Source organism: Ipomoea triloba, chromosome 14, assembly GCF_003576645.1.
Source record: "Ipomoea triloba cultivar NCNSP0323 chromosome 14, ASM357664v1".
Lineage (NCBI taxonomy): Eukaryota > Viridiplantae > Streptophyta > Magnoliopsida > Solanales > Convolvulaceae > Ipomoea > Ipomoea triloba.
The window spans coordinates 18,739,252-18,753,203 of record NC_044929.1 but is presented as its reverse complement, the minus strand read 5'-3'; the positions used below and the strand labels follow the sequence as shown (position 1 = coordinate 18,753,203).

Below are 13,952 nucleotides of genomic sequence, written 5' to 3'. Positions count from 1 at the left end.
TCGACGATGACTAGCTGGTCGTGAGCCGTTCCTCCGCCGGCTGAACATATTGTTTGGGAAGTGTCTCGAGGCCCATGTCGGCAAGACCCTTCACGCCGTTGCCTTCGTGAACAATAAAATCGGTGATGTTGGAGAGAACAGAAGACAACATTGCAGACATGGTTACCTTAATTACTACAAAAAAACAACCTTAATTACTGCGAAAAACAACCTTAACCCTATAATAAACAACCTTAATTACTACGATAAACAAGAAAAACTTGCACAAGCTGCTGAAATGAGGTTGTAAATTTATTAAATTGGAGTGGAAATTTTGAATTACCGATTTTACCCTTAATTTTAACACCCACTTCACGCCAAACCTAACAGATGACTATTTTGGCTTAAAATTCAATAGTTAAGGGACCACTTTGGGTGCAATTAAAAGTCAAGGAACCAAATTAAGAAAAAGTCATAGTCGGAGGACTATTTTGGGCATTAACTCTTTATATTACATTTGGTCATGTCATTCAGTTTTTCAGCCAACTATTACAAAAAGTGTAACCGGGTGCCACTAGACCACAATATCTTATATAATCGTATTTGATGCATAACCACACAAGTATTTATGATTTGCACTTTAGAATTTTTATAAGAAATTATAGACAAATTGCAAATTCTAAATTTTGAAATAATATCTAAAATCACAATACTCCATTCATAATATCTTTTTAACATTGATTCATATGCAAATATTATAGTACATACTAGTACTAGGTTCAAAATCGCGACTTGTAGTTCTAGTCAAGTCAAGTCAAACTGTGTCAACAAAAACATATAATAACACAGCAGGCCCACAAACATTCACATATATCCAAAACGGGCCCCAAAAACTTTCCAAATTCTGTTCAATAATCACCCATTTCTTGTTGCACAACAAAATCCCCTTTCTCCGCCTGCATCAGCAGAGCCATAAACGACGTCGCTCCCACCGCATCCTGCTCTGTCTCCGGCGCCGCCGCCGGAGTCTGAGGGTAGTAAGGCGGCGAGGGCGAGGCGGAGAGGTCCTCCGTGGCGGCGGCGTAGCTGGAGGGGAAAACAGAAGGGTGGACGTGGTGGAGGAGCCACTCCACGGTCTGGCCGTCGGTGCGGTGGCCGAGCTCCCGCGTGAGCTGGAAAATCCTGGCGGCGCAGAGGGCGGGGAGGCGGACGCGCCGCCCGCTACCCTTGCCTCTCTTCTTGGTGACGGGGCGGGCGGGAGCGAGCGGAGCAGGCGTTGAGGATGATGATAATGGGCGGGGATATGGAGATGGTAAGGCGAAAGTTTCATCTTCTTCACGTGTTGCATTGTATCGATAAGGCTCCATTGATAGCTAGGGTTTATCCGAGGTGGTGAATGAAAATGAGAAGATGAAGAGCTGTGAGAATGAGAGAGAGAGAGGTAGTTGAAAAAATGGGACTGCCATGAAACATTTTCCAAGAAAATATACTCTCCCCAAGTCTGAAAAAGGAGGGTGACAATTTATTACTACAACTCTCCTTGATTTGATGGTACATTGGCCACTTTTTTTTTTTTTTTTTTNTGGCCACTTTTTTTTTTTTTTTTTTATTTAAAAAAAAACAATAAGCTTATCCACTTATCCTCCCTCATTCCTTCTTGAATGTAGTTTAAGTCCTACTTTAAACTAATTTCTCTTATGATATTTTATGGATTATGATTACAAAGTGGCTTTTATGTAAATTAAATGTGTAAAAAGTGAATATAGGAGTACGAAAGTAAAACTTCTGTAATATCAATAATTTATTGGTGGAAGAAAAATAATAAAAATTATAATTAATTTTAAAATTATTTAGAGCATATTAGTTCATATAATATAGAGAATATTGTAAAAGTGCTATATATATCGTATTATCTTTTTAAAAAAATGTAAATTAACAATGGTAAGAATATTCATTATAGGGCGTTTGATTGAAAGAAAGGAATTAGGGGGAAAATAATTAGAATTCGGTAAAAAAATAAGATGAGAATAGAATAGAAATTCTAATTACATTGTTTGATAGGGATGAATAAAATTATTGGGAATGCGAAAGGAAGAAGTGGTAGTATAATAAAAATTAAAATATATTGTGTAATAATAATAATACTATGGAATAAGGTGGTAGTATAATAAAAATTAAAATATGATGTGTAATAATAATAATACTATGGAATAAGGGTCAAATAAGTCACTGAAGTACACAAAATTTGCAATTTGGCCATTGAACTAAAAAAGCTATATTTAAGTCCCTGAATGAACCAATACTATGCAATTCTTCCAATTTATACTATGGAATAAGGTGGTAGTATAATAAAAATTAAAATATGTTGTGTAATATCTCAACCTATTGGTCAATGATTGACTCCACTGAGGCTTGAACCCACTCACATCATTCATGTGAGAGTGTTAATCGAAACACTAGGTGCCACATAACCACAAGGTCTTTGGCTTACATGTGGCATTTTAATATCCCATTTCCCCTTTAAAAAAAAAAAACTATTTGTCTCTCTATTCTAAAACCTTAAAATTTTTTAGAGTGAAATCCATTGACGACCCCTCAAGTGCAAAATCCAGTGACGTCCGAAATTCTACCATTGGCGATCCCAAGTTAGTTCAAATCCAAGTAAGTTGTCTCTATATACTTTGGTCTTACAATACTAAATTTTGATACTTTGGTCTTACAATACTAAATTTTTGTAAGAAATACAAAGAATATGGTTGTGGGTCCTTGTTTTTTGTACAAGACTCGGGGTGTGTTTGGTTCATGGGTTTAGCTATCAGGAATGAGAATCAAAGTCATTCTTATTGTTTGGTTGACAGGTTTCTATAACACTGTTATGGGATTTGATTACCCCATTAATTAGAAAACTCATTCCCTAATAAAATATGGGTTTCATTCCATTATTCTCCCTCCTAATAGGTAATTTGATTTTTAAGTTTGGATTAGTGATTTTATATTTTTGTTTTTATTTATTTTTATTCATATTGGTGTTTTTGATGTATTTATATTAGAATAAGAGTCATTTCCATTTTTGGTCCTACTATTATTGGGGCATTGCCAATTTTAGTCCACTTCATTAATTTTTGCTACATTGCGGCCAATCTTATTTAATCCTTACCACTTTTAGTCCACCGTTAAAATTTTTGTCAAATAACCGTCCAAAACAGGGGTATTTTGGTATTTTCATGCTTTGATCATTTCCTTTACCCTTTGCAGTGGTTTTCCTTATACATTTTCATTCAATGAAGAGGTCCGGCAAAAGCCATGGGTTTGTAATGTGGCTCACATGGCTTTCGTCGGACCTCTTCATTGGATGAAAATGTGTAAGGAAAACCACTGCAAAGGGTCAAGTATATGAGCAAAGCATGAAAAGACCAAAAATACCCCTATTTTGGATGGCCATTTAACAAAAATTTTAACGGTGGACTAGAAGTGACAATGACTAAATAAGACTGGCCGCATTGTGGCAAAAATTAATGAAGTGGACGAAAATTGACAATGTCCCAATAACAGTAGGACCAGAAATGGAAATGACTCTTAGAATAAATTGTCAATTTTTTGTTCTAGTATTTTTAAAACTTTTATTTCCATTAGAGGACCATACATAACCAAACAGCAATATTGTTAATCATTCTTTACCAAACATGCAAAATACGTTCACCAAAACTCATTGCCATTACCAAGTATTTGATTCTCATTTTGATTTCCATGTGCAAACCAAACACACCCTCGGTGTTGTATGGTTTATGGTTGTGGGGATTAGGTTACCTTCTTGTTTGTACTTGATTAGTTGTATTTATTAAATATGTATTGAAAAATGTCAGCAAGTTTTTGATTTACTAAAAAATGTGGTCCTTCTTTGTCGTACATAGTGGAATTGTTGAGTATTTTATTGCACATGTGGTTGAATGCTTTACGATTTCTATATATCATGCTATATTATACTGCTTTTTAATGCAAATGGGGTCCAATTGTAGTGTGCTTGGTCTACTGGGTAGGGTTCTATTTATACCTTACTTTGTCTAAAACATCTTTTAATAGCATACTAAATTATTGCATACATGTGGACAAGTGTTGAATTAGTGGTCCACCATGGTGGGAATTTTGTACAACAATCTAAGCTAAAATATATAAATGGTGAGGTGATGAAGTTAACAACTGACCCAGATTTGATCTCATATCCACACTTGGTCAAGTATATAAAAGATAGGAACATTAAATCTCTATACTATAAAGCAGCTCATGAACCATTAGAGAAACTCATATGTCTATGGAATGATCAAACCACTCTAGACCTAATTACTTTGGCAAAGAAGTGGAAGAAATGCGATATCTTTGTAGATCATGGAATTGATAAAGCTGAAGTGGTACCTGATTTCTTGTTACATGCACCTAAAAATGTTGATACTATTTATGAAGGACAAGTAGATGGCGAAGCTGATATTGAGGTTGAAGATGAATATGAAGATGTACCTATTCATTCAGATGATGAAACAAAATGTAGTTTATAATAATTTGATCATACTCTAGAGGATGCTTATTTTGAAAGTTATTATGAAGCTAAAAATGAGATGGAAGTTGAAGATAATGAAGACCTTAATGAAGGGGTTACACAAGAGTTTGATGTTGGTTTTGATGCAGCAGAAGAGGACCTTAATAGGGATGGTAATATGCAGGAAATTGGAAAGGAAAAGGTAAGGCAAATGCACAATCGAAGGCAAAGGCAAAGGTAATAAAGGCCAAAGATAAGGCAAATGTTGTTGATCCAACAACTATTGATTATGGTAGTGATGATTATTACTATGACTCTATTGATCCACCAACTTGTGAGTCTGAAGAAAACGTTGAAAGGGAACATATATCAACTCATAACAAATTCATATTCCCCTCATATAACCTAGAATGTGAATATCCATATTTAGAGATATGATTGTTATTTGAATATGCAACACAATTTAAGAGTGCAATGGTGAAATATGCAGTGCATCACAAGTGGGATATCCACTTCTATAAGAATGAGAGCAAGAGAGTTAGAGTGAAATGTGTGATTGGTTGTCCTTTTTCTGTGGCATTGTAGTTGGGAAGAGAAATATAGATGTTTCCAATTGAAAACATTGCATCTAGAACATAGGTGCAATTGTAGGTATGGATGTCAATTGTACTCGTACCCGGTGAGGAACCAGACTCCTCGCCCTGACGGGGATGAGAATGGGGACAAAAATAGGGGAATGGGGACGGGGATGGGAAGAATATTTAATTTCTCGGCGGGTACGAGGGCGAGATTGGTAATAATATTTAATTCCCCGATGGGGATGAGGAGTACTCTCCCCGTCCTACCCTGTCCCTGAATATATCCTATTAGATGAGAATCATGAGATCATGAGATCCCATCTCAACCATCTATTGTAAACCAACATTCAATAGGCAGTGTTCAGTGGAAGTGTGTGCATGTGTGGTAAATGGAGTGTGCACTGAACGAATAATTTAATGCCCTTGTGCGAAATAGTGGTGGTAGATGTGTGCGTTATACTGAAGCGAACGTATACCATAAACAAATCTAATGAAATCAAAGAAGTGTAATTACAGTGTATGTGCAACGTCGGTGGTAGATGTGTGCGTTAATCTGATCGAGACTACTAGTACAAAGATGGGGAGATAAGTTTATAACCGGGATTAATAAATAACCATGTATTCAGTAGTCGTAGTTTTTTGTTCCTAACATGTTAGTGTGTGCGTAACATGTTGACGGTGAGTGCATTTCCACTGAACAAGTAGTGTAATTACCGCGCATGAGCGAATTCAACGGTATATGTGTGCGTTATTTTGAACACGAACACAAGTTGAGAATTTGGGAGCCATTTCACGTGGACGGACACAATTGTGCGTTAGCATACGACGTAGTTAATTCAACGACGAAGTTAATAAATAAACCAATAAATTAGACAATGTAACAATATGCCTGTATTATTTGGATTTTTAAAAGTCTAGCATTCATTAAGAAAAAAAAAAGAAGAAAAAATAAACCTAAGTAAGATTTGAGAAGTGAAAACTGAAGTAATAAAACTAAAAAAGATTTGCGAGTCCATGATCTGAATCATCCTAAGGCGGATATGCTTGGACACGAGGAGGCAAGACAATCGGGGGAAATACAAAAACGTCAGAAAACATACTAACTACCATTGCATTTTGATCAACTTTAACATTGTTCCCTGTAAATTAACGCGCATCAAGATAAAACACACCATCAACCATGAAATAACAAAAACAATAATAAATCAAAATCACATACAAACTGAACACACACTTAAATACCTAAAATGCATAGACCCAAATTACACAGTGACCCAATGATTTTTACTAAATTTTTTACTTTAACTATGAGGCTTCCCTTTTCACAACACAAAACGTGTCATATTTCAATGATATAATAATACTAATAACTTTAGAGTGCTAATAATGATTTTAGTTTGCCATATTTCAATGACATAATAATACTAATAACTTTGGAATGCTAATAATGATTTTTATTTGTAAACACCCAAATTAAAGTAATGAATAGAAATAATCACTGACAGTATATATGTTAGAGATGGTCAACTAGGAAATGAAAAAGATGAAAAACAAATTTCAGATTTTTTATGATTTAAGCTAACCAAATGAACTACATTAAATGCATGTGGCTCAATAAAACAAATGAAACAAAAGGAAATAAGACAATCTGAGAGTTTGAATAATTTTAGGGATCCATCATTAAGATATTCACATTATGTCAATACATAGTCAAATGAAGCTAAACACTTGTTGTTACTCTTCTATATCCCAAAATAGATAATACAAAAAAAAAAAAAAATCAATCATTGCCTTCAACAATACAAATTCATGGCCTTTCAATTAACCTCACAGACTCATGCATAGGTATTTCAATTTAGACTTCAGGAGTTGATAGTTCTCCAAAATCCATTAATTCAAAAGGTGTCATATTTCAACACACCCCCACTCCTACACACCATCAACCATGAAAGAACAAAACAACAATAAATCAAAATCACATATATACTGAACGCACACACTTATAAACTGAAGATCACATACCAAAATTATACAGTGACCCAATGATATTTAACAGAGAAGTGTCATCACATAAAAAAAATTCTTGGGCTTTAAACTTCTTATTTTAACTCCGTATTTCCCTTTTCAGAACACAAGCTCGACCTAATTCAATTATTTTAAGTAAAAAAATCTATATTATTATGCATTTCATATTTGGAATATCCTAAAATATGAAATGAGCATATAAGAGTAAACCTATCCATGCACACACCCGCCCACACTGTCACACACACACACACACACACACCCTGACGCCCAAAAAAATATTTTAAATACAAATGAAAAAATGCCCATTGTAACAATACAAATAACCAAAAATTAAAAAGAAAAATACAAAAGCTATTTCACTATTAAATACTATTTGCTCACTGTAAAGTAACAGTGTAACACGCATCGAGGTAAAACGCACCATCAACCATGAAAGAACTAAACAAAAAACGAAACAAATACACATACAGATTGAATGCACACTCTTAATAACTGAAATGCATAGACCCAAAAAATGCAACAACAAAAACAATGCACCTACCTACCAAAAGAGTACAGTGTAATGTATTAAACACAAAAAAAAAAAAACATAAACTATTTCCAATATTGTCCATTTCTTCATGCACATTGCCCAAACTTACATTCCAAGGATATGCAAAATGTACCAAACATGGGATTTAATAACCCCCAATATTCTAACCAAATTTGTGAAACCAGAAGAACCCTTAAGAACTCTTTTTGTTCAACTACAAGGTTTCAATGAAAAACCACAAAAACATCTTGGAGATTAGAATACCGAGTAATGAACTATCCTAAAACACCCACACGCCCCTACACCCGCCGCTCCTCGCCGCAAACCACCCCCATTGTCCAAACTCAACTTTGGACAAAAAAAGAAACCAGGAAAAAAAACCACGAACAAGAAACACCTACAATCCCCCTGCCCCAGCTGCTCACTGCCGCACCCCTTGTACAAACCCAATGATGGAACAAAAAACAAACTAGTTAAAAAAAAACCACTGCAACCCCCCCCCCCCGCCAAACCCTGTACAAACCCAAAAACAGACCAAAACCCAAACAAGAAAAAATTAAAAAAAAAAAAGCACCTCCCAAACAACAAATATAAGAATACAAAAAACACATAACCAACTTAAAATTGGAATACCTAGACCACCACCGGACGAACTCATCCTAAGCCGCTTAGACCGCTTGGAAGAAGAACCAGCCATGGAGATTGTTAGATATGCACAGATCGAAGGCGAATGGTTTCGCAAAAAGGAAAACGACGGAGGCTATTAGGTTTGCGAGTGTACACTGTATTAATGTCTAAAGCTTAAATGTGTTGCTAATTGCAAGGATTAATTACAATGCTTAGCTGGTGATGTTGATTGCTTCAGTCAATTAAAATGAATTGCTAATTGTTTTGTTTCAGGAATATGATGAAACTGCTATTAAATTATCCCAGCCCAAGACCCCTAAACAGTCTGTCAGCCCCATAATTGACCCAAAAAAAAACAATGAATAATCCACCTTAATATGCCCAAAATCCCTACCTTTCGAACATCCATGTGAGCCCCATCCACCCTATTCTGCCCGTCACCCAAAATTGAGACAAAACCCCTCAACCCCAACCCTCAAACAAAGAATCTATACCTTAATATGCCCAAGACCCCAAAATTGGAACAAACCCAACATCTCATGAACCCTAATCTACACATCACCCCCAAAATTGAGAAAAAAATGACTACATTGCCCCTCAACGCCGAGCATAACCACCGGGAATACAACAATTGAACGATGCACACACCCACGAGAAAAAAAATTCACAATGCGAACAAAAAAAAGTAAAAACGAGAGGAAAACATACACGCCGGCGCCGCCACAAAACATATATATATATATATACATACATATGTATGTATATATACATACATATGTGTATATATATATATATATATATATATATATATATATATATATATATATGTTTTGTGGCGGCGATGAGACGAGAAGGGGGTGCGGAGAGGAGGCCGCTACGGTCGGCTGGGCGGCACGGACGGGAGACTGCTCGGGGGCTGAGTTCGGCTGCATCGTGGAGGAGGGCGTGGTCGACGACTTGGAGATCGAACGGGCGTGGGGCGACGGGGGCACGTTGGCTGTGGCGGCGAGGCGCGGCTGGTCGGTGGCGTGCGGTGTGTTGCGAATGTGCCGGGCGCGGTTGGTCGGCTGAGATGCGGTGCGTTGCGAGGCGCGGCTGGTCGGCGGGCGTCCGGTGTGTTGCGCGGTCGGCGATGCGCTGCGGGGTGCGGTGTCTCGCGGTGTATGGCGGCGGCGGCAGTTGGGGTAGGGGATTAGAGTGTGATGCAATGCACAAGGAATTTAGGGTTCAAGGTGTGAGGATGCAATATACTTTGGGAGAGTGAAGTGAGCTTTAGATAATGGAGGTAGTTCCTAAATTCAGGGCATTCCTTGAATAGTTAGATTTGATTGGGATTAGAAGACTTGTTCTTACTTCATTTAAGAATAAATTACCTAAAAGAAGTGGGGGACTCGTGATGGGGATATTGGGTGGCTTGATGTATTGGGCTTGTGACCATGGGCCGGGTTGAGGGGTCCATGGAAAAGCGAAGCTCCGGCTGGTCAGGGGTGCCGCCGGCATGCCGACGTGGTTGCCGACGGGCGCGCTGGCAGCGCCCGATCATGGCGCGCCCAGCGCACCTGGTGCGTGGCCGGGCCGAGACTTGGCGCCCCCTCCGCGCCGGCGGTGCGATGGGAGGGGGGCTGGGGTGGTGGCGTGTAGGGCATCGTGCTGGGGTAGTGGCGTGCAGGTCATCGTGTGGTGAGGTTTGCGGTGCATGGACCACGTGGCGCGAGGAGCTGGAGTGAGATCCTAGAGCGTACGCGTGGGCGAATCTGAGAGGGGGGGAGACAGTATAAATAGAGGGGCTCGGGTATCCATCGGACATAAAAAAACACGACAAATACTACGGTCTAGTGGTTCCAAGTCCCTATTTTCAACCCTTTGTCCAGGGTTCGATTCTCATATCCATCTTGTAATTGTTTGGGCTTTAGCCTAGCTCGGCATCCTATATCCGGTTTATGGTGGACCCGATCCGTTAAAACCATCAATATGTATATATATATATATACATATATATATATATATATATATATATATAGTGACAAAAGACTCTAGGTCCAAAGTTAGGAATTTCGTTAGCAGTCATCGACTCAAAGAGTGGGTTAGGAATTTCGTTAGCAGTCATCGACTCAAAGAGTGGGGAAGGATAGTGTAACCATCCATCCTTCAGATGGAAACTGCTTCTAATGCTGTGTAATCTTATTACTTTAATGAAGGCAGATAGGCTTAATCCCTCGTCAAGCGGAAAGTGAGATCGGATCCTAGCCGCCGCATCAACAGGTCTTTTTCTTAGAGTATGCGCTGAAATGGAATCAATTCTTGGCCTATCAGCTCTTGTACACACACACACACACAAGAGTGCAAGACTTGTCACCAATTTGTGCATCATGATAGTCGCAATTGCCCGTTAAAGGCTTAATGTTACTTTTTTAATAGTTTATGCTTTTGAGACTGTAAATTTTTTTTATGCAACTTAGATTATCTATATGGGTGTACTTTTCCTTTAAAAAAAAATATGGGTGTAATTTGAATAATTAAACCTCTATTCTTGATGTTTTTTACCCTAACGTATTACTGTAACCTTTGCGTGTGCACTTGCTTGAGGGATCGTGTGTATCTATGTGGAGACTTGTGTGTTGTCTAGTCGAAGGCTATGTGCACCTCATATATGGTCCATGTGTGTGCACGTACTCCTGGCTTGTAAAGTTAGTGGCTGTGTGCACCCCCATTGTTGGCCATATGTGTGCACCAACTTATGTTAGGGTGCCAGATTATTTTAAACTTGATTGGTCTAGTGTTTGTGGGTGCGTGACCACAATATTTGGGTGCGTACACCCTAATTTGTGGGTTTACTTTGAATAATTTTGTCTAGTTGTTCGTCTATCCTTGACGTTTTTTCCACCACATATTACTATTACGTTTGCGTGTGCACTGCTAACGAGAGGTTGTGCACCCATGTGTAAACTCGTATGTTGTGTAGTCGATGGATGTGTGCACCTCAATTTTGGTCCTGTGTGTGCACGTACTTGCATTAGGGTGTGCATGTCATTGTTACCTCCTGGCAGTGGATGTGTGCACCCCATTGTTGGCCAATCGTTTGCACCTATTTTCAGTAAGCTATGCTAGTAACTTCAAACTCTACCGGTACTAAATTCCTTGAGTGTGTGCACCCCAGTTATGGACCCTGTGCCATTCATACTCATTAGGTATTTACGCTATGTAAACGGGTATCATTTTAGGGGCAATCTGCATGAACCAAAAAAGGCGAGTGCACTACTTATTAAACATGTTCCATACTCACTGTTATCATTTCTAGTACTAAATACATTGTCCCCAAAAGAAACCATTACTAAATAACCTAACATCAAACTACTTCAATTACAAAATGAACTCATGTGGAAGCAAAATAAAAACATCATCATCATCATCATCGTCAATTAACTCATATTCTGGAGCATTTCATGTTGGGTCTGCTTGTAGCCTTTGTAAGAATCCTTTGGGCGGTTAACAAAATCATCATCTCACCCAGTTTGTGTGACGTGTCGGGGTTGGTTAGATACCTGGCATTTCTTACCTATGTAGTGGAAACCAAAACCTCTTCAATTATGTATTGACGTGCACACATACACATAGCTACATTCAAAATAGCACAAACAACTCCCCACAAACTCAAACAAACCACTATTTGCACTTGCAAGTTAACAAACAAAGAATGAATACATTGCTACTGGTAACAATGCACAGTGATGCCTAAAAAACAAGTCTAAGACTTTCTCAAACAGAAAATTATTCACCTAATCATACCCTACAAACAGTATGCATAATTAAAACAAACCACAAAAACTACTAGATCCCAAGATGATTGCACATGTATGCACACAGCAGAATTCAAATATGCACACATTACCGTGCACACACATTCTCAGCGAAAACTACTGCTAAGGGTGAACGTAAACATGAAACTGAAAAATCCAAGAAACCCAAGCTTTGACAACATACAACACCCAAACAAAAATGGCAGCATAAACTGTACACACCATCTACTCTCGCTGTCTACCTAGTTTACACCCCCACCATCGTCTTCCCACCCTACTTCCAAACCTCAATTTTGTGTAAAACCCAATAGGCCATACAAATGCAACTTAAACCTAGTCTAGTTTGAACACCACCGCCATTTACTCAACCAGCATCAAACCCTTAACAAATAATCATCAATCTCCTGAAAGTAAACAGTGATGTGTGCATTCATCCGCACCCGAAACCCTAACCTAGGTTCCATTTTTACCTTCGCCAAAAAAAATCATAGACAATGAAAACATACCTCTACGTTCTGTACGAGATCGCACCCCATGTCATTTTTTCTCTCGCCGTGTCGATCCAACCTTGCCTCATCGAAGTATGCTTTGCTTACCGTCATAAGAAGATGGAGATTGAATGTGTGGTTCGACTGCACATAATCGACAGAGTGGGAGAGGGATATTCAGATTATTCCTAAGTTCTCGTACCAACACTGAACACACTATTACATCTTTGCCTTTATTTTCTATTTTGTTTAAAAGATCATCATTAATTCCCTTGTCCAACCTCTCAAATTTTCTAGAAAATCTCAACCATTAATTTGTTAAATCCTATGACCAAGATTATGCCCTATTTCTCATCTAGATAGGTTGTCTCATATGAAGTCAACCATATATATATATATATATATATATATATATATATATATATATATATATATATTTACTTATTTATTTATTCTTTTTATATTAGTTTTTATTTGAATTTAAAATATTTAAAATTTGGCGGGCTCTCGCCAAGGCCCGCGAGCTTAAGGTGGGGCAGCTTCCCTTAGGCCCGTATTTTGGCCGGCTTTTCAGCAGGCTTTGGCGGGTCTCACCCCGCCGGTCCGTTTCGACACCTCTAAGCATCTTGGACCAATTTTCCTTATCACCTGATACATATGATTTTATACTATTATTTGCCCCACAATTTAGTTGGTTTTGTTGCTTATTTTCTTTACCTTGGTGAATTTGAGACTCATTTGTGTATTACATTTGCTTAAGCTTAGTTTACTCACGAACGAGGAGCAAATGAAGGATTTTTGGACATCTTGGACAAGTTTCGGAAGCATAGGAATCGACCTAAGGACGGAAAGGAGCAGCGGAGCACAAAAGAAGTCAAAAGGCAAACGGAGAAGCCACCTCACGGCCGTGAGGCTGCCCGTGAGCCCCGTCGCGGACAGCAGCGGGGCACTGCACCTCACGGTCACGATCCCGGCCGTGAGGGAGCCTGTGACCCCTGCTGCTGTCTAGTATTTTATGATGCTTTTTGCTGTTTTTGGGAGATTCCGGGCCCTAGTTCAATTCAACACATTTTTCTTTCTCTTTAGAGTTTTCCATAGCATAGAATAGCTCAGATTTACATACTTGAATTCGTTTGCAAGCTTGGAATCGTGGTTTTGATTGGATTTACTCTTCGAGATTGTTAGTAAAGTTCTTCCTTTTATTATTTTATTTCTTAGATTTGCTGCTATGATTTCAATATTTCATTCTTGCTTTGTTTTGTTTACTTTAATAATGAGTGAGTAGTTCGTTTATGGGTTTAGATTAGGAATCTATTGCTAATCTTGATGTTCGAATTGTGATTATTGCATAAAGGGATTGAATTATTAACCTAGGGTTTATGTTGAATTGAG

At 38.2% G+C, this 13,952-nt stretch overlaps 1 protein-coding gene across 1 annotated transcript; it reads right to left on the bottom strand.

The window, feature by feature from the left end:
- Positions 1-887: 887 nt before the first annotated feature.
- LOC116004066 (transcription factor PCF1-like) lies at positions 888-1,346 on the bottom strand. Its single transcript, XM_031244002.1, has one exon. It carries the CDS (start codon positions 1,344-1,346, stop codon positions 888-890), a length of 459 nt encoding a protein of 152 aa, XP_031099862.1.
- Positions 1,347-13,952: the final 12,606 nt, after the last annotated feature.